At 35.9% G+C, this 21783-nt stretch overlaps 1 protein-coding gene across 1 annotated transcript in view; it reads left to right on the plus strand.

The window, feature by feature from the left end:
* Positions 1 to 968: 968 nt before the first annotated feature.
* The window catches only part of LOC101256162 (brefeldin A-inhibited guanine nucleotide-exchange protein 5), a 38043-nt gene continuing 17228 nt past the window's right edge, over positions 969 to 21783 (plus strand). The window contains exons 1-19 of the mRNA XM_004252107.5: positions 969 to 1443; positions 7124 to 7199; positions 7578 to 7824; positions 8291 to 8412; positions 8568 to 8626; positions 12867 to 12924; positions 13004 to 13088; positions 13199 to 13405; positions 13504 to 13562; positions 13668 to 13737; positions 13811 to 13879; positions 17189 to 17311; positions 17415 to 17468; positions 17551 to 17633; positions 20630 to 20726; positions 20829 to 20927; positions 21026 to 21226; positions 21390 to 21500; positions 21587 to 21771. Coding sequence (XP_004252155.2) covers positions 1332 to 1443; positions 7124 to 7199; positions 7578 to 7824; positions 8291 to 8412; positions 8568 to 8626; positions 12867 to 12924; positions 13004 to 13088; positions 13199 to 13405; positions 13504 to 13562; positions 13668 to 13737; positions 13811 to 13879; positions 17189 to 17311; positions 17415 to 17468; positions 17551 to 17633; positions 20630 to 20726; positions 20829 to 20927; positions 21026 to 21226; positions 21390 to 21500; positions 21587 to 21771 — 2117 coding nt within the window. The 5' untranslated portion in view covers positions 969 to 1331. The remainder of the gene's footprint in view (positions 1444 to 7123; positions 7200 to 7577; positions 7825 to 8290; positions 8413 to 8567; positions 8627 to 12866; positions 12925 to 13003; positions 13089 to 13198; positions 13406 to 13503; positions 13563 to 13667; positions 13738 to 13810; positions 13880 to 17188; positions 17312 to 17414; positions 17469 to 17550; positions 17634 to 20629; positions 20727 to 20828; positions 20928 to 21025; positions 21227 to 21389; positions 21501 to 21586; positions 21772 to 21783) is intronic.

Below are 21783 nucleotides of genomic sequence, written 5' to 3' on the forward strand. Positions count from 1 at the left end.
CATTCCTTTATTTTTTTTTGGATGTCATTAAATGATTGAATGCGTCCATAAGATAGAAAGTTGAAAAATAAAACACAAGGGTAGTGTGGAACTATCATATCTTTTGAACACTCAAAGTCCCTTTTGAGACATCACATGAATGTTTTAGCTACTGAAAACTCTATAAATATCAAACTTATTTATTTTATAAGTTAAAAATTCTAATTTACATGACACCAATAGTCTAATGATTACATCAAACTCTTGATTAACATATCTTTACTTCAACATAATGATCAAAAGTAAAAACATAAACAATCATGTACTCAAAACAAAAATTTATAGCATACGCATAAATGAAAAGACCGTAAAAAACATACCAGGATCTGTAATAATAAAATGAAACATAAAGAAAAAATTCGAGCCCACTGAATGGACATTTTCCTCTTAAGGAAAATTTTCCATTCTAGTACCGAGGATTAAATAAATAGATCAACTCAGAACAAAATGATTCTATTCACAAATATGTTGATATAAAAATAATTTTGTCAGTGAGTCACTCAATAGGAACAATGTACATAAATATTAAATTGTGCAGAAGAACAAGAAGTTTAGAATTTTTCGTTATTTCAAAATGAGAAGAAATTCCTCCATTAATAGACTACAAAGGGTAGCTGAAATAAATGTTTATTGTGCCTTATCGGAAATGTCACAACTCTTTAGACAAATCACAATCTTTCATAAAAGTCATAATTTTTCATTAAAGTTGCAATTCTTCGTAAAAGTTGCAATGTTTCATAAAAAATCTCAATTTGTTTTAAAAGTCACAACTTTTCATAAAAATCACAATTTTTAATAAAAGTCACAACTTTTCATGACAGGAAGACTAGTTTTGAAAATAAATAAGTTAAAAGGAAATCCTGATTTATGATGGCGCCACATAGACGGGTCTAAGGTCTCTTATATATATATATATATATATATATATATTTTTTTTTTTTTTTTAGAAATATTTATACTTCTTAAAAAATAAAATTTACTAATATGAGGATTATCAAGTTCTTGGTGAAAAAACTTACAAAAGAAGAAAGGAAGGATCAGTCTATAAATCAAAGAGAGTAAAATACACGGAATCTGTGTTCTTTTTTCTCACTTTTGTTAATTTATAAACAGATCCGGAGGTGGTAGCACTCTGAAGTCTGAACCCACCTTCCCGTCGTCTTTCTTCCATTTTCAGATCTCTGAGTTTTCTCAACAAGATCTCAACAATTCTTCTTTCTACAGTGTTACAGGGATTGCATTGATGCTTTCAAATCGACCCTTTTGATTAAAGATCGAAAACACAAACAAAAATGGCTGGCGGTGCTGCGGGAGGTTTCATCACTCGAGCATTGGAATCAATGCTCAAAGAGTGTTCTAATAAGAAGTATTCTGCTCTTCAGATAGCTATCCAATCCTATATTGGTTCGTACCTTCATTTGCTTTGCTTTACTTGATTTCATTTCAGATCTTAGTTTTTTTTTAAATTCATGTTTCAATTTGGAAGTAGATTCAAGCCTTTGAGTGATTAAATGGAAAATGGAGAGGAACAATTTAGTATTTTTAGAACATGGGTGGTGGGAAAAATATTTATTAAGTGAGAATTGTTACTTAGTCATTTAGGTGAACACTATTTATACTTCTTGTAGCATGGGTGCCAACAGACATAAATCTATACATGAAATATCTTGTTTTGCGGATCATGGGTTCACTTGTCTCATATTTTACCTCTAAATTCTCCCCTGCCTGCAATCACTACTATTTAGAAAGGTTTTCCCCCCTGAAAGTGAAATGCTTCTCTTGGTTGGTTCTGTTTACTACAAGTGTATCATGGGAAGAGCTGAAGAGCAATATGAGGACAACAATTATCTGATTATTCGTAGCTCAATCTACTTTGTTGTCATGGTTTAATCATGATCAAGTCACAAATGTGATTGTCAAAAGCGATTGGGAGTAAAAATATAGAAGAATTTAGTATCTCAATATGGTTAGAAGTTCTCGAGTAAAAAACTTAAGGTCCAAAAGTGGAAGTTCGAAAATCACAAGCAACATGATTATTGTTTGAGCGATTGATGAAAATGACTAGTTAAGCTCCTTTTATTAAAAAAACTCATCATCATCTACTCTGGTAAGACATCATACTGCCGCTTTAATTATGAAGTCTCATGTGCTTGGAACCAGAAATTCCAAATCTAACCAACATGTTTTAGATTGAAGAAAGTATCAATTTTGAAAATGATATTCTGAAGAATTGAAGTAATATATAAAAAGATATACAGAAAATTATCAGAGCTTTCCCTTCACTTCACCTTTAGGTTTCTTCTTCCTAGTTTCTCTAAAGATATGACAAGTGAAATACATGCCCTTCATCTGTGGGCTCAGATAGGCTACCACTGACCAAACTCTTGGGAGGCTCTTTCGCTATGCAGCACAATACTCTAATCAAAGATAGTCATTGACTAGGATACTGGTAGACATGGGGAATTCAGTTTTCTTATCTTCAAGGATAAGCAATCCACTAGAAGATACTATCAAGGGGATGAATGCGCCAAAACACCTTGACGGTCGTAACATACGGTGAAAGGAACTCAATCCTGTGAAGCAACAAATATAGTGTTTATCGCGGGGAAGGAATGGTGGAGGATATGGAGGTGGCAGTCATGAAGGTAGATATGGCGGTGACTGTTATAATGACTGTATCTCGCTAGAAAGGTGGTGTTGGTGCCTCAAATGGGAACTGGATGAGTTAGATTTTCCGCTCCTTTTTGAAGTATGTGGGAACTGAGTTTGGTTGAAGTTCCATTCTGGTTTATTAGTTCCTGTTACTGTCCTAGTGTTTGATTGGGATTGTTACTATATGAATCTGTAAGTCAATGTTCTCTGGAATCAACTAAATGAAGATTTACAATTTTTAAAAAAACATGAGAACAATTGTTGAGAATTGATTGAAGACATGGCAGGATCCGTAGTCGAACTTGCTGGAAGGATTACCAAAAAGTTACTGGAAATATAAACCTAGAAAGTTTTTGATGCTAGAAATTGTTGGAAGTGGCTAGAAATAGAATAATTACTAGGATTTTTGCTGGTGGAGTAGTTATGGAAATACCAGATAGGCTACCACTGACCAAACACTTGGGAGTCTCTTTCGCCATGCAGCACAGTACTCATTGACTAGGATACTGGTAGACATAGAGAATTCGACTTTTTTATCTTTAAGGATAAGCAATCCATTGGGGATACTATCGAGGAGATGAATGGGCCAAAACCTTGACGGTTGTAACATCACAGTGAATGGAACTCAATCCTGCAAAGCAACAAATATAGTGGTTACCGCGAGGAAGGCATGGTGGAGGATATGGAGGTGGCAGTCACGAAGGTGGATATGTCGGTGCCTCTTATAATAACTGTATCTCGCTAGAAAGGTGGTGGTGGTGCCTCAAATGGGAACTGGATGAGTTAGATTTTCCGCTCCTTTTTGATTGTTTTAAAGTATGTGGGAACTGGGTTTGGTTGAAGTTCAATTAGGTTTATTAATTCCTTTTACTGTCCTAGTGTTTGATCGGGATAGTTACCATATGAATGTGTAATTCAATGTTCTCTGGAATCAACTAAATGAAGATTTACAACTTTCAAAAAAACATGAGAACAATTGTTGAGAATTGATTGAAGACATGCCAGGATGCTGAATCGAACTTGCGGGAAGGATTACCAAAAAGTTACTAGAAATATAAACCTAAATTTTTTTTGATGCTAAAAATTGTTGGAAGTGGCTGGAAAATAGAATGGTTACTAGGATTTTTGCTGGTGGAATAGTTGTGGAATACTAGATAGGCTACCATTGACCAAAAACTCGGGAGTCTCTTTCGCCATGCAGCACAATACTCTAATCAAAGATAATCATTGACTAGGATACTGGTAGACATAGAGAATTCAGCTTTCTTATCTTCAAGGAAGGATAATCAATCCATTGGGGGATACTATCGAGGTAAAGAATGGGCTAAAACCTTGACAGTCGTAACATCACGGTGAACAGGAACTCAATCCGCGAAACAACGAATATAGTGGTTACCGCGGGGAAGGCATGGTGGAGGATATGGATGTGGCAGTAATGAAGGTGGATATGGCTGTGACTGTTATAATGACTGTATCTTGCTACAAAGGTGGTGGTGGTGCCTCAAATGGAAACTTGATGAGTCAGATTTTCCACTGCTTTTAGATTATTTTGATGTAAGTGGTAACTGGGTTTAGTTAGATTTCCATCATGGTTAATTAGTTCCTGTTACTGTCCTAGTGTTTGATCGGTATTGTTACCGTTTGAATCTGTTATTCAATGTTCTCTGGTATCAACTAAATGAAGATTTACTATTTCCCCCCAAAAAAATGAGAGCAGTTGTTGAGAATTGATTGAAGACATGCCAGGATGCTGAGTTGAACTTGATGGAAGGATTACCAAAAAATTACTAGAAATATAAACCTAAAATGTTTTTGATGCTAGCAATTGTTAGAAGTGGCTCGAAATAGAATGGTTACTAGGAGTTCTGCTGGTGGAATCCCCCCCCCCAAAAAAAAAAAACAGAAGATATTTTTTAAATTCGGGTTTTTCTATGGTTACTTTTCATAAAGTATACACAATCAATCCATACTACCAGTATTGGCCACACTACATATTTACACTTGTCACTAACACCAACCCTGTTTTGACATAACTACCTATTCTAACAGCTCCTTTGAATGGATTGTGAATGAGGCTATCTAGAGTACTAGGGAAACTATTCTGATTTATTCCCCATTAAATTATGATTTACATCTTGCTTCTGTTTTTCTATGAAAAGGAAGGAATGCAAAATTTTAAGACATGCTGCTTCTTTGGCTCGACGTTGGATTATATGGCTAGAAAGAACTCTAAAACCTCAAAACTAGTATATGCCGGTAGATTTGACTTGTAGAAAGTAGTACTGTTTTACTTCCTTTGTGGTTCAACGGTATGGGTGTGTTTGGGGGTATAGCCTGTTAGATTTTCAATGAAGGTGGAGGAAATTGTAGAGCGGAATGTCATTGTTGCTAATCTTACTGGTACTTTTGGGAGATATGTACTGTTTGATGCGCGATGTAACTAGAGGGATTTGTAGAACATAATGCTATTGCTAGTCTTACTTATCAATTTTTTGTTGCTAATCTTATTGTTGGCTTTTTTTACAGTACCACATATTTTTTCCTATGTTCTTTTAACATATATTTTTTTTTCCAGTTTAAAACGTCATCATCATTATCATCAAGAGCATCATAATGTATATGTTCTATATAACCATGAATAACCTGTGTATAACTATGTATAAACAATGTATCCACGTTGTTATATAGAAAATCAAAGGTTAAACAAGTCGTCTTCTTCATCAGTTTTTCAGCTGCTTGAATCGATTCAAATGAGTTTCAGTCGCTACAAATCTATATTTCCCAAGCTAGATTTCCAGATCTTGGATGAGTGGTGAATGATTACGTAAAATTGGCAAGGTTTTCCATTCTACAAAATAATTATTAATTGGATTTATTTTATTGTTACAGACGGAAACCAGAAAGGAGAAAAGAACAAGTTAATGACTAAAGATATGGATTAACAATCATTTGTGGAAAAGAAACAAAGATGTGTGTTTTTTTCTAAGTATAGCGGCTGCAGGTTTCCCTATTCATAAAAAAAAAATAAAAAATTCCAAGATGTTTTCCAATATTAAAGAGAAAACGCCTTAGCAAATAGAAGATCTGAACGCAACAATTGATTCTGGCTAGCAACAGTGATTGATGAACGTAGAGAGACTTGGTTTTCTTGTCATTAAATGAAGGTAGGTGTGTGTGTGTGTGTGTATATATATAAAGAGAGAGAGGGAGAGAGAGACAGATTGGGTTTGAAACTTGAATGAAAAGAATTTCAAGATATAGATACATAAATTGGCCTAACAGCGGGTAGTAAAATAACAACTGGCCAAAATTTGTTAACTAGATGCCCATAGGCATCTGACCGTAATTTTTTCTTTCGTCTTCCGTAGGCTTGACATGACATGGATTTGAAGTGTCTTGAGAAAAATTTAGGATCACGTCAATATTAAGAGTTATATGAGAACTGTAAAAAAAGTTTGCGAGATCCTCTTAGTAAGGAACTTTGGTAACATAAACTGGTCAAACAAAAAATGCGGGTATTTCATGGAGAGCCTTCATCAACCTTCTCAAAGCTCTTGCATAAGTAGGAAAGTTGTACTGTTGTTGACAAACGCGGAGGAATTTTACCCCGTCTAAGATGTAGATGTACAACAACAAGAAAAGAAGGATATGCTTTAAACATGATACATGTTGACTTTAATTTGTAGTGTCTTCGGATATTTTATGATTACATGAATATTAATTGTCATATGATCCATGTGAAATTTGTTTGCGATACTAATAACTTTCAGAAAGACAATACTTTATATTAGATTTGTCGGCTGACGCTACCAATGTTCCTTTCGACTTAGTCTACTGTATAGAGGAAGTGATAGTTTGATTATGTATCTGGATGCTGGGAGTGTTTGTTACAAATGATATATAATTTTGAGCAGGTAGTCTATTGACTCGAGTGAGGTTCAATGTCTCGAAAGCTAGTTTATGGGGGGATAAAATTTTCCAAATGGATGGCGTTGAATCACCCTAGGCTCTTATAAGATCATAAATAGACCATATATTGAAATTCAATATTGTTTTTGTTTCATTTGTCTTGTGTATTTCTATGCTTGTGTGGATCTGATTCTATTGCGTCTCTTAGTGTTAAATGTGTCATTGAACTTCCCTCTGTAAATTTGCTGAACAGTTTCTGGATTTTGTTAGCATTGCCTCCCATTTTTTTTCTTCAGCCATTGTCCCTTATGGACACTGTTAGCTCCTTTTCTAGCATAGACAAATGTATTGTAGCTAACAATACTTCTTTTGTAACCATTACTTCTTCATGCTAGTAGAACAATTTTTGAAAAAAAGTTATTGAACTGCTTCTTGTTTTGGAACATCTTTTTTGCTTCTGTCCCTTGTTAAATGAAGTGATTCTTCTGATTTACTGTGTATTCCGGTTTTGTCTGCTCTACAGACAATTCAAAAGCATCTAGTCAGCAAAGCTTATCCACTGAGAGTGATGCTGCAACATCTTCAGCTGTAGATCAGAGGTAGGCACTATCACATTGTTTGCTCTTATATACTTTATCTTCCAATCTTCAACTTTATTGTTTCTTGACTTTCTTCAGTTTCCTCCTATTATTAGCTCAGGGCATATATCTTTTGTTCTGTTCAAATTTCATGCCATTGAAAATTATAGCTTCGACCAGATTTTATTGGCTACACTCTGAGCTATGGGTACTCTACTGATCAGAATGCTATATGATTTTTTGGTAGAAATGAGATTACAGTCAAAAGTAGTTCGATTTTGGATATTGTTTCTAATCCATTAGTTGACTGGGCTGAACCTCTAGTTCTATTTTTTTTCCGTTGACTTTTCCTACTCTATATGTCATATTAATTTACTCAGGGAATCACCTCTCATGCAGTTCTACTGACACTGGAGTCTCGGGAAATGAAGCAGCACCAGTTGACTCAACTACTGCTTTGCCTAGTGGTGAGGGTGCAGAACAGATAAGCAGGCCATCAAACCAAAGTGGAACTATAGTGACAGCTTTAGCTCAAGCAGGCAATACTTTAAGCCAAGCACAGGCAGAACTCGTGCTAAATCCACTTCGGCTGGCTTTTGAGACGAAGAATGGAAAGATCATGGAGCTTGCTTTGGATTGTCTTCATGTAGGTTCTTGCTGCTGTACTTTAGCATTCTTTTGGGGCTGGACACTTGAAAATTTATTTTTCTTTGTTATTTATGTTAGGCATCATTAGTTTCTTCCTTCTTTAGAAATTCCTCGCCATCATCCAGGTTATAAACCTGGGTAGGTGCAATGGAGCTTAACAAGGGGGAGGGGACTGATTACTATTGAATTACAGCTATTTAATTTCATTTATACATGCATCATGAACCTCATTTGCTCTATTTATTTGTTGCTATCCTCAAAGCTGAGTCATTTATACCAGTCTTTCTGGTACCTGTTTTTTTACATCATTCACTCAAGTGAATATGCCAACTGTTTCATATTGATAAAACAGGTATCTTCGTATATTTCATAGATTGAATATCTAAGAACATTCTTTCGGGTGCTCAGAGATTCTCAAAAAGCGTATCCAAAAATCAGTGATAACTTTCTCTGTATATCTGCAGAAACTGATTGCCTACGACCATCTAGAGGGAGATCTTGGCTTAGATGGTGGGGAAAATGTGACGCTGTTTACAGACATCCTGAACAGGGTCTGTGGCTGTGTGGATAATTTGTCTACCGATAGGTAGAAACCTCCCTTTTTTGACTTTTTCTTATGTATATTTCCTTTTAAGTTATCAACAAATCGTTTGCTCCTGTTAACTATGTGCCTCTTTTATTTAATATATATTTTAACTTAATATTTCTTGAATGATAAATCTCTTGAGGATTTCTATGCAGTACGACTCTTCAGGTTCTGAAGGTACTTCTTACCGCTGTAGCATCCGCCAAGTTTAGAGGTATGCAACTTTTGAAAGAGATTCATTTCTTCACCTTTTGTTACTCTTGAGACTTGTCCCAAGTTACTTTATGTCTTTACCCTCTTTCTATCTTGACTTTGTTCCAGATTCCTCAACTGGTTCATTTTATATATGTAGATGTCCAACTTTTGAAAACTAGGACTACCTTAGTCCCATTATCTTTGAAATTTGCACTGTCCCATATTTTTTTATGACACCATTCACTACTAATAGTTTCACTTCAATTTTCACAACTTTTGATAATTTAGCTTTATTTAGTAAGTAAAATCTAGCTTGGATGTGATGTGCTTATTCAATTTTTGTTTTAAAATTTTCTTTCACCGTTACGTATAAAATATATGTAGGTCAAATTAACATCTTAAACTCTGTCAAAATTCGTCATATGAAATAAGATGGAGGAGTATTATTTTACACTCCTTTGTATCCTAATGACATCATTTTTGTCGGTGGTAAACTTAGAAAGGGTTATAATCATAGTGATCCTCCTATTGAACTACTTAGACCTTTTTCAAGCACCTTATCTTTTTTGGAGCGTCCAATGATTTGATCTTTTAATATGATTTTTCTTGCACTACTCTTTCCAATGTTTTTCGACTATAAAAATCCTTCATTGATTAGCCCATAAACTGACCTAGGTAAATCCATGAATTCCATTGGATCATTCCTTCTGACTAAGCATATGAATCATGAACTGTCCTAATGACGATCAATCAATACTTTGTATTGAAAAAACTCTTCAAGGATCAAGCAATTTCCTTCACATAAAAACTAGAAGCTGCGATGGTGTTTGAGGAGGTACATAGGTGGAGAGGCCGGACAGATGGCATGACAACTCTGGTTGTGTAAAGAGAAGGGCTGGAGAGGGGTATGATGCGATCAAAACTGTTAGGAGTTCTGATTCACATATGGTGTGTGAACTTTTTGAAGAAGGCGGAAGATTTTTGGCCGCAGTTCCGTGGATGTGAGGTGTTGTATGAGTAATATGTCAAGAGCTAAGGTGTATGTTAAAAATGAGGGAAAAATTCCAATTTCAATCATCTCTGAGGATGGATGTAGGAGTTTTAGGGTCCGGCTATACCCATGATTCTTCCTTAAAAGTGTTGGAGAATTTTGGGCAGAGGAGGGGAAACGAAGAAGGGAGAGGGGGAAGGAATAGGAAGGAGGAGGGGGGAAGATAGAAGGGAGGGAGATTTGATGAGGAGAGTCTGGCCTAGTAAAAAATAGGTCCTTTGCCATTTATGGAATGACGGAGCTGGGAAATGAAGGAGATTTCAAATTGGTGACCGACAAAAATAGAAATAAGAGGGCAAAAGGATTACTTTACCCTTGGTTAACTGAGAAAGGGTAGAAAAAAGAATCAGTACCAGTTCAATAGCAGAGAAACGGCTAAATGGACTGGGTCAAACCGAAGAAACCCTAACAAAGCATTCAACTCATACTCGCAACCAGCCAGCAAAAGGGAAGAATTCGATGGGTGTGATTTCATATCAAGGGGCTTGGAATACCTCTACCATTGTAATACCTCTAAGAATGAGCCTTGTTTGAAAGATAGAAGGGTTCGAGGGCAGTGTTCACCTTCCCTATGGAATGACGGAGCTGGGAAGATGAAGGATATTTCAAATTGGTGACCGACAAAAATAGAAATAAGAGGGCAGAAGGATTACTTTACCCTTGGTTAACTGAGAAAGGGTAGAAAAATGAATCAGGACCAGTTCAATATAGAGAAACGGCTAAATGGACTGGGTCAAACCGAAGAAACCCTAACAAAGCATTCAACTCATACTCGCAACCAGCCAGCAAAAGGGAAGAATTTGATGGGTGTGATTTCACCTCTAAGAATGAGCCTTGTTTGAAAGATAGAAGGGTTCGAGGGCAGTGTTCACCTTCCCTATGTGATTCTGGCAAGGTCAATGACTCGATGGCCAGAAAAGTGATTTTGGTGACCTTGAAAATGGTAAGAAAAGGATGGGGTCTGGTCGGAATAGTTTTGTATGGACTGGTGGGGGATTGGTTTTCACTGAAAAAGACATATGAAGGGTACTGTACTTGCAAACAGCAGGGTCAGTTTTCTGCTTGCCAGATTTTGACCTCTCGCTTGGGACTTGCTTGGATGGCACAGACATCTTTGGACCAAATTATGGATGGAGGGCATTTTTGTTCATTTCACATAGTTTAAGGGTACTTTTGACCCGTTTCAGTTCAAAAATTTTAGAGTTCATTAATAGCCTCATATATTCTCCTAACAAATACTTAACTAACATTTCACTCTTTTCTTATTCCCTGCGCTAGATCAAACTATAGGACTATTAAGTTTGGATGAATGGAGCATAATTTCAATTGTCTTGTTTTTTGATGACAAAATTTCAAGTGTATTGTTAACTATCACTCATTTAAACTGTGTATAGTTAACACATAATTTCAAGTGTATTGCCAACATCACTCAATTATCCATCTATAGTTAAATTCGTTTAGCTTACATAGTCAAGCAGGTCCAACACAATGTAGTCAATTGAGAGATAACATTGAAACACTCAAGTGTCTGCTTGGACATTAAGCACAAACAAAATTGAAATGTGCAGTTTACTGTACATAAGTGCATAGTAAAATAAGCTAAGTTGCTCGAACTTGGGTGGGTATTTGATATCTGTGCTGATTTAAATGTCGAATTCTTCAGTCACTTATGTTTTAGGATTTGGGGTTATGGGTCCGAGTGCAGGTACTGGTGCTAGTATACAACCAACAAGTGCATATTCCAACATATGAAGTATACATCACAATTAATTAAAATATTGAACTAAACCTAGTAAAGTTTAATTCTTTATAAACACATAATGTGTTATTCACAAGATATATGTAATAGCAAAATATCCTCATACTTTTGTATAACTATATATATATATATACATACATGACATTAACTTTTGGTTTTGGTACCTTCTTGGTACTTTGTCAATAAACCTTTACCTTATCAAAAAATAAATAAATATATATACATGACATAAATAAAAAAATCAGTCTAAACACTCGGACAATCTATACTTCTCGGTTATAGATGTAGTCAAAGCAACCAAGGTAAGTTGAACAAATCTGATGTGGATCCCACACCCACACGCACATCGAGTCGACATGGTTGCAACAATATTGTCAAAGATGCGCTTAAAGTGTCCATAAGTCCTGAGGCGAGGCTCAAAACGCTCAACGCGTTTTGTCTCGCTTTATATGTGTGCTTCAGTGTTGTTATCAAGGTTCTAGGCATTTTTTTCCTTACCAATGAGCCTCTTCTAAATAGGTGTCCCTAAATACTTGATATTTCACTTTATCTTAATCTTTGTTTTCAATTTCTTTGTTCATATACTTCCCATTCATGTTTATAGTTACGGTTACCAGTTTAAAAAAAAATAAATTCATGTTTATAGTTATTGTAATCCTTTTTTTTTGTGAGAAAGGTAACATTTATAGTTATTATTATTATTATTATTAGTCTTATTACAATTATGTTTCTTTCTCAAAAAAAGTTATTATTAGTCTTGGACTAAACATATATATTTGTATTTTTTCTCCCTTTGCACCTCTTTTCATTAAAGTTCATGCTTCATTTGTGCTTAAAGCCCCAACAAACCTTAGAGCTTTTTTGCCTTTGATAACACCGGGGTGCGGCAAGAATTTTGAAGAGTTTGAACAATATAGAAAAAATTACTATGTAATGCAAAAAAATTAGCAATATACACTAACAACAATTATATAGACCAAAAAAATGAAAAAAAATCAAGTGAATATATGAAGTAAAAATCATTTCAATTGAATTTAACCATTTTGAATTTCTGGTTCAAATGAAAAAACACTGTTTTAAGTTCAGACTTCAGATCAGTGCCTAATTTCCTTTTCCCCTCTCAAAGACACACTCCGTGAGCATTGAATTCTATGCCTAAGTGCCTTGGTAATTGTACTTAAGTGCTGCCTAAGCAAACAAAGATCCCGATCTGTGCTAAGTAGTTTTATGGCTTAAGTCTCGAACAGGCATTTTGGCAACATTGTCCAATGTAAATGACGAAGTACAACATCTTGGGGTACCTTAATGTGTCCACCTTTTTAAAGATATTGCATGTAACATTGAACATTTATTGCTTATTTGAATTAAAGTTGGTATGAATAGGATTTTCTGCAAGTGGCAAACAGGAGTCCTTAAACAATTTTTCTGTATGGTTTGTCCAAAATGCAGTTCATGGGGAATCGTTGCTCGGAGTTATCAGGGTCTGTTACAATATTGCTCTTAACAGGTATTGGTGTAATCCTTTGTTTGAAGATGATTATTTTATATATCAAATGAAGCTAATAGCAATTTGTTTGGATGTTTAGCAAAAGTCCTATAAACCAAGCAACATCAAAGGCCATGTTGACACAAATGCTTAGTATTATATTCAGACGGATGGAAAATGATCTGGTATGTGAATAATAGTGGATGAACAAAGTTTTTCGTTTCTTCGTTGAGATGGTAGAGGGGGGAATAGTGGATTCTACTTTATAGACCCTTAATAGCTTCTTGCAAATCAGGGTTCTAGATCACATGGATCTGTTGCACACCAAGAAACTACTGATACTAATGGACCAAACGTAAAGGTTGAGGAAGTTTCACATAATGATCCGGAATATAAAGAAATAACAGAAGGGGGAGATGCACCTAACGTTGTTCAGGCTAAAGATGCATCTGTTGCATCAGTTGAGGAACTTCAGAGTTTTGTTGGTGGGGCTGATATCAAGGTGTACATACCTGAAATTTACTATTACTAACATGATTATGGTATTGTCATGTAAAAGCTTATGATATGTACCTATTATGACCATTCCTTGGAATACAGGGTTTAGAAGCTGCTCTTGAGAAGGCTGTGCATCTTGGAGATGGTGAAAAGGTCACAAAGTATGGTTTCACAGTTGAGGAAATGATTCTCGTAAAGAGAACTTGTTTTATTGTGATGTTTACCTACAATTTTCAAATCTCGTGACAATTTGTAACTTTAACCAGAGGAATTGAGCTTGAAAGCATGAGTCCTGGAGAGCATGATGCCTTACTTCTTTTCCGAACCCTTTGCAAGGTATGCATGACTGGTCATAGATGTAAGGTTTAGGAAATCTGTGAATTTTATGTTAATAGAAGTGCGTTTGCAGATGGGCATAAAGGAAGACAACGATGAAGTTACTGTTAAGACACGTATTTTGTCCCTGGAGCTACTTCAGGTGAGCTTTCTTCTACATGCTGTTGAGTCATTATTTCCGATGGTTTCTTAATGTATTACTCCTTCTGTCCCTAATTACTTGTCCACTTTGCCTTTTTTAGTTGTCCCTAATTACTTATCTATTTTGACAAATTAAGAAAGGGCAATATTTTTACCTATTATACCCTCAATTAATTACTCCCTACGTCCCCATTTTATGTGACACCATTTCCTTTTTGGTCAGTCCCAAAAATAATGTCACATTTCCTTATGTGGTAAGTATTTAAAGGTATAATTTCTTTTTTACCCTTGTTGGTCCCGCTTAATTTTAAAAATAATACTCAAATACATTCATGATGTGAGAGGAAAGTGAGTCTACTTTTGAAGGGCAATTTGGTAAACATTTCTAAGTCTTCATTTATTTCTTAAACTCCATGCCCGGTCAAATGTTGCCACATAAATGAGACGGAGGGAGTATTGAAAATGGTAGAACTTTTTGTAAAGCTTAAATTTTTAATTCACCCACTTCATCATAATTAATAGGGGTAAAATGGTAAAGTCACTGTGTCAATTATTATTTTTTAATAGATGTGCCATTTCAAAAGTGGACTAGTAATTAGGGACAGGGAGTATTTTATAATGCATCATATTATATTGTATTGTGTTGTTAAAATAATGTTTGGATAGGTTGTATTTTCTGTTGTCATTTCATAACATTTTTCTTGTTTGGTTTGACTATATTGTACTTGTACAATAGCTGCTAAGTTTATTAAAATGCCTTCATCACTTTAAATACTGTATTTATGAACAATTCAAAACTGAAAAAAAAGAAGGATAATCATTAACAAGAATTTGGAAAGGAGTACCTATATCGTAGCAAGGAGGAGTGCTGATGAAAAAGGTGGGGAGAAATATGAGGAAGACAAAATATGGTAAATGATATTATAAAGTAATGTAAGGGATAAGATGAGATTTTTTATATAATAGTAAGCGCCAAATGTGACATAGAACTATTGCAGGAATCTAATGACACCAAATTAGTTGTTACGTAAAATGAGTCTTCTGATTGTTAAATAACAGTAGATTTAACAATACAATACGGTATGAACTCACAATCCAAGCATTAAGCAAGCATATAGTGTTTCTAGCTTAAGTGCCCGTTTGGATAATATTTGGTCAACAACAACATACCAAGTGAAATCCCACCAGTGTGGGGTCTAGGGAGGGACCATACCCCTACCTCGTGGAGGTAAAGAAGAGTTTGTTTTCTTAGGGCCATTAGCTCAAGTATAACATATCAAAATTGGTATGAAAAAGGAAAACAGTAGTGAAAAAACAAATCAACTAACCAGGAACGATAACAACGCCAAAATAATGTAATAACCAAAACATAATCAACAAAAGCGATGGTGGGAGCAAAAGGAAGACACCATAAGAATATGGCTACCCCTCAAAACACTCCTTACCTATTAATCTTCTACCCTAATATGTGGCCTCCACACCCTCCTTTCTAGGTCATGGCATCAGTAATTTGGAGCTGCACCATATCCTGTCCAATCACTTCTTCCCATTACTTTTTTGGCCTAACCCTACCTCTACGTCTCCTGGTACCCAATATATTCAACCTCTTGCACCTCCTCACCGGGGCATATGTACATCTTCTCTTTACATGTCCAAACTATTGTAGTCATGAAAAATATTTTTGGTTGAAGTTGAAAAAATGAGTATGTAAATTTGAAGTTGCATTATATTTGGGCTTGAATTTTACTTGGGAAAACATAGTTAATCCCTCGCGAGTGAAAACCAATATATACTAGCATCTCTCTCGTATTTTGTTGGTGTAGGATTTTCTTGGACTGTTACACCTTTTTTTAAGCGATTCTGCATCATAGTTGAGGTTTGCCCCCACTAAGTCCTCAATGATGTAGGATTTGCCTAGGCTCAATTAATACTCTGAGGTTTGCTCCACTGTTCACCATCCATTGCCCAAGATTGGATACGAAGTGACTTTGATGCCATATGCAATAACCCAACTCACTAATGAATATTGATATAGTTTGTTTTTGGACTAGGGTCACAGTTTTAAATGCTTCATTGGGTCTTAAGGAAAACTTCCTTATACCAACTATATATCTCCCGTGTTTTGCCGATGTGGCATCTGGCTAGGGTGTTACAGAGGCATATACTCAGATATAATCACCAACATTGCCTCTTCATCTTTTTCATTTTTAACCTTTTCCACCAATATCTATTGGTAGTCATTTCTATTCTCTCTTCAGTTTCGATGGTGGGCTATCATGATTTCTGATCACATCTCACGTTGAGTTTACTAGTTTTAAATTAACGTGCTATTTTGTTTATAAGAATTGAAGAAGGGAGTTTCAGGACAAACGCTACCTGGGAAACTTGTAGAAACCGCATTTGCAATCTGAAGCTCACTGGAGATAGAGCAGATATAACTTTTCCATTCCCCAGAACTAATTTTAGACTAGTAAATCCAAGTTCCTAATAGAATATCAAAGAAAGCTGAAGCTGTCTGGCTCTGAAGTTTATCCAGAGCAGTAAGGAGGTGATATTTCAAACTGAATAGTGGGAAGTGAAAGCTTGAAGTTGTATAGTGAAAGAGGCTTAATGCTATTGCTGGGGTTGATTTCTTGTTTGAAAATGGACATTTTCTTTATATTATATCAGTTTGTAGTCCAAAAAACAAAAAAACTAGAAAAGAGAAACTCATGTATTAAGTTCTTTGATCTACATAAGAAACTTGGAGATGCTGGTTGACTTACTTTAAAAAATATAATGAGTGAATAGAGCTAGGAAGGGCTGTAAATTTTCAAAGATCAGTTAGTTTTTTGTTATTTTGAAATCAAGTATCATAGGAAGGGCTGTTGTCAACAGATGATATGGGCGACCTTCATAATGCTTTTTTTGGCCTTAGTTAATTACTTTTGCTGGATATATTCTCTTAAGCATTTTTTTTCTATAACAGTTGTCATATTTTCTTCCTTGTTGCTCGTCTCTTTCCTTATCAGGGGGATTCTTTTGAGCGTAAATCCTTACGGTTATACTCTTGACCTCTTAGGTGAAATTGACCGGAATCCCCGTCTTCTACTAAATTACTTTTTGCATCATACTTTTGCTATCGACTATTGTTTTGGTGCAAGATGGCAATTGTAAATGATGTTGAAGGCACGTACTTCATTTTATCAGCTTACTGCTATTCATGTAAAACCTTAGCAGTGTTTTACACCAGCATTTGCTTAGCGCTGGTCTCAATCAATGAAACTTTGCTTACTTACTAAAAAAAATATTTTTCTCAATCAAACCGCAGGGTCTTTTGGAGGGAGTTAGTGATTCGTTCACGAAAAACTTTCAGTTTATGGACTCCGTCAAGGCTTATCTTTCATATGTTTTACTAAAAGCATCAGTTTCACAGTCACCTGCCATATTTCAGGTTAGTAATTTTGCTTTCTGAAACTATACACTCATGTTATTGATATTCTTTTGGAATTCTTCAGATTCTTAACTCGCTAACAACTGTCCACATAATTTGGCAGTATGCTACAGGAATTTTCTCAGTCCTATTATTGCGATTTAGGGAATGTCTCAAGGTACACAGTGTTTACACTTCTATTGAGATTTAGCTATCTATTTCAAAATTTGAGAGGTTGCAAATTAAAATTTGATTTTCAGGGTGAAATTGGTATCTTCTTCCCCTTAATTGTTCTACGTCCACTGGATGGCACAGACCTGAATGCAAAAACAAGTGTTCCACGGTATTGTTTTTGCTTAAAATGTACATAGTTCATTATATAGCTTTGTGCTTGTTAACTCCACCGTGCCTTTTGCTTTTTCCAAGTAATAGAGTCCCATGGAACTACATGAAATACTCAATATTCTCAATCTTTATGTAGTTCATGAACTTTATTGATACATTTGAAGGATGTTACGTTGCATCCTACGGACTATCAGGGTGATGTTGCAAAAATTGACCGACCTCACTAATTTTAAAGAAAAGTAAAAAAGATATTCGGGGATGTACTTGTTCAACTTACCAACTAATCTGCTATAGCATCTTGGTTAAACTAAGATTCTTGTCCTGAAAATAGCTTGTCATTAGGGTGAATCAATTGATATACTCAGTCATGCTTTTTTCATTCACAATATTGGGACATATTCCTTGATGAGATGATCACACCTGATGTATGAGTGATATATATGTCCAAAAGGTACTTGCGTTATTTTTACCATATCAAAAAAAGTACTTAAGTTGTTCTTAGGTCCCTCTCTGGAGTGAGTGAAGTGCCTTAGGCCTCATTATTTTGCATTGAGATTAAGACATCTGAATGTACATTTGAATGATTAAGATATTGTTTCTAAATCTGAACACTGAATGATTAAGACAGTTGGTTTTTCAAATGTGCATACTTTGTTGATTTTTAAACATGGTAAATATACAATTCAAATAAAAGCAATTATATATATATATATATATATATATATATATATATATATATATATATATATATATATAATAAAATCATTATTTGATCAACCCATGAAATGTTTATGTTTGCTACTGATGGTAGAGATGGTTTGTGGTGGTGGTGGTGATAATTGTCAGGGTGGGGGTGGTTGGTGTTATAGTTACTAATGCTATGGTGGCGGTTGATAGTGGTGATGGTGGTTGATGTTAGAAGTTGGTGGTGATGGTGATGGTTGAAGAATGTGTGGTGGTTAACAGTGGTGTTGGTGGTAGTTGGTTGCGGTGCTAGTTATAATGATGGAGATGTTGGTAGTAAGGATTGACCCGAATGGTTGTAGTGGTTGATAATGGCGGCGGTGGCGGTGGCGGTGGCAGTGGATATAATTAAAATGATGGTGGTAGTAAGTGTCTTAGCGATTGAGTGTAGTGGTTGGCAGCAGTGTTGGTTTGCGGTACTAGTTGTGATGATGGAGCTGGTTGGTAGTGAGGATTGACCCCAATGGTTGTAGTGGTTTTCAATGGCGGTGATGGCGGTGGTGGCAGTGGATATAATTATAATGATGGAGGTGGTAAGTGTCTTAGCGACTGAGAGAAGTGGTTGTTAGCGGTGTTGGTTGCTACTGGTGGTTGTGATGGCAGAGGTGGTTGGGGGTTGATGAAGGTGGTTGTGGTTGTGAGGGTAGATGTTGGTAGTGGTGGTGGTTGGTGATTGTGAATAGAGTGGTGGTGAAAATTATCTGCACAAAAATGCCTCTTCATGATATTAAGATTTTGTGCAAGATCTTTATGATCTTGACCTATTCAGACCAAAATAAGTGCATAACAAATGAGACCTAGTGTCTGAATGCTTTGTTGGTCATCTTCTATAATAGCTCTCATCCACAAAGCGCACCCCTGATAATTGTGTCTTTCCAACAGGTAGATCCCCTGGTAATTGTCTTAGAGCGAAGAGTGCATAAGGAGAAGAGCCAAGGTTTTTCGTAGATAAGAGTTGTATACGATAAGTTTGAGTTTTGAATGACATATGGCTATCCTATCATCCGCCTTCCTCAGATGAGAACTCCTTCCTAATGTGCCAGATAGCTACTTTTGCATGTCTGGTACAGCATGGTTCCACTCTGTAAGAACCCCGAATCAGTCTCTTGAAGCTCATCCTTTTCATCATAATGGATCCGCTTAGAGACCAACCTTGTGTAGAGCATTGGTATAGAACAAAATGTCATGACTTAATATCGACCAATCCAAAATGCTGACCTACAGAATTGAAACATCCAACCTAAGCTAGTGGAGACATTTTCAGATCATAAAGTGACAGTCTGTGTTGACATACTATACCATACTCTGCTTGGGTACAAAATTAGATGGTTGCTCCATATTGACCCCTTCCTTAATGTTATTTTGGAGAAATTCATTCTTGACTGGCTTCACATGCTACCTCATGGATAGTTTGAGGGAGAAGGACGGGAGCCTTAGGCAAAGTGGAGAACTCCTTGCACCTTCATGATATTTGTTTTATGTATGTTGGTGCTAACAGGAGATATCTGGCTATGTATATGAGCTGATCTTGTATATGGATAAACTGAATTCTGGTTGTCTGGCAATAATTGATACATCTTTATTTGGAAATCTATTCTGTTTTCCTCTCTTTCTATAAATTAAGCTTATAAAAAACTAACAAGCTGCCAATCATTATAAATAAGAAATATGTGATGAATTTTTGCATGATTGAGGAATAACCTCTTATCCTTTATTTCTTCTTGGTGCATCCAAGTGGTTCCTTTATGTATAGATGATTGGGTGTCATCCGTAAAAAACTTTATCTTTTTTGTAGTTCTTTTTTTTTTTTTTTGAAACTGTTAAATTTTTTTGAAAACTAATGGTCAATGAAGCGGGAGAATAACCATGAGCTCTCAGGTTCGAAGCTCCACTGAAGGCAAAGCAAACCCTTGGTGATTTCTTTGCATCTGCCTAATCTTTGGTGGCATAGTAACCCGACACTGTGCAGTGCGGGTGGGAGATAGCAAGTATTCAGTGGAATAGTCGTGATGTACTCAGGCTGACTAGTACACACCATCATAAAGGAAGTGATGACACCACACTAGCATTAAATTGTTTAGAGCTATCAAATTAAGCTCTTTTTTTTAAGAACCCAGATAAAAATTAAGAGAATCTCATGGTATTATCAAACAAAGTTGCGTAGATGGTTACCCTGGACTTGTGTCAATCACTGCATTCATGCAAGCTAGAACAGAAACGTTACAATCTTTGTTATTACTGTCTTTGCAGGATGCTAGAGAAAGTTTGCAAGAATTCCCAGATGCTTGTTGACCTTTATGTGAACTATGATTGTGATCTTCAAGCACCTAACTTATTTGAGCGAATGGTCTCTCTCTCTCTCTCTCTCTCTCTCTGCAGTGGGTTGGCCTTGCAATATCTTGGTTATTGTATGACCTAAATGTCCCCTCTCTATTTGTTTTACTTATAGGTTACCACATTATCCAAAATTGCACAAGGAATGCAAAGTGCTGAGCCAAATTCAGTTGCGACATCCCAGATAGCGTCAATCAAAGCGTCCTCTCTTCAGGCATCTCTTTAAAATACCCTCTTCTTGAGATTTTGTTGGAATTTCTATATTATACTTCACCCTTACAGTTTCTTTTGTGCTGCTCTTGACCTTTATAGTGTCTTGTAAATGTGCTAAAATCTCTTGTCGAATGGGAGAAGCGCTGGTCAGAGTTGGAAAGGCTGAGCAACAGGAATCAGTCTTCTGAAGATGAAACTTTTAAGGGAGACTCTGATAAGATGAGAGACGTGGATGATTCAGCCAGTAATTTTGAGAAACTGAAAGCCCACAAATCTACTGTTGAAGCAGCTATTTCTGAAGTATGTCTTTTTGACCCATTCTCATAGAAAATGAGGAAATTATCAGTCTTTGATTCTTCTGTTTTATTATCTATTTGGATAAAGTATCTGGTTGGTGCTGCCTTTATTTACTGTATGTGCCTGGGATGTATTATTAATGTTTGGTTTCTTCGAAATAATGCAGTTCAATCGAAAACCTACAAAGGGAATTGAACATCTAATATCAAATGGGCTGGTTGAGAACTCACCAACTTCGGTTGCTCAATTTCTCAAAAGTTCTCCTAGTTTGGACAAGGTGAAATATCATTTATGCCCGTTTTGTTCCTCTTTTGCCTCTCTAAATTGACTTGTATAAAAATTCTGACTGTACTGGAGTTTCAGGCTATGATTGGTGACTACTTGGGTCAGCACGAGGAGTTTCCTGTGGCTGTCATGCATGCTTATGTTGACTCTATGAATTTTTCTGGAATGAAATTTGATTTGGCAATTCGTGAATTTCTTAAAGGGTTCCGGCTTCCCGGGGAAGCTCAGAAGATAGATCGTATTATGGAAAAGTTTGCAGAGCGGTAGGTACTCAT

This window comes from Solanum lycopersicum, chromosome 12 (assembly GCF_036512215.1).
Source record: "Solanum lycopersicum chromosome 12, SLM_r2.1".
In the NCBI taxonomy this organism is placed as follows: domain Eukaryota; kingdom Viridiplantae; phylum Streptophyta; class Magnoliopsida; order Solanales; family Solanaceae; genus Solanum; species Solanum lycopersicum.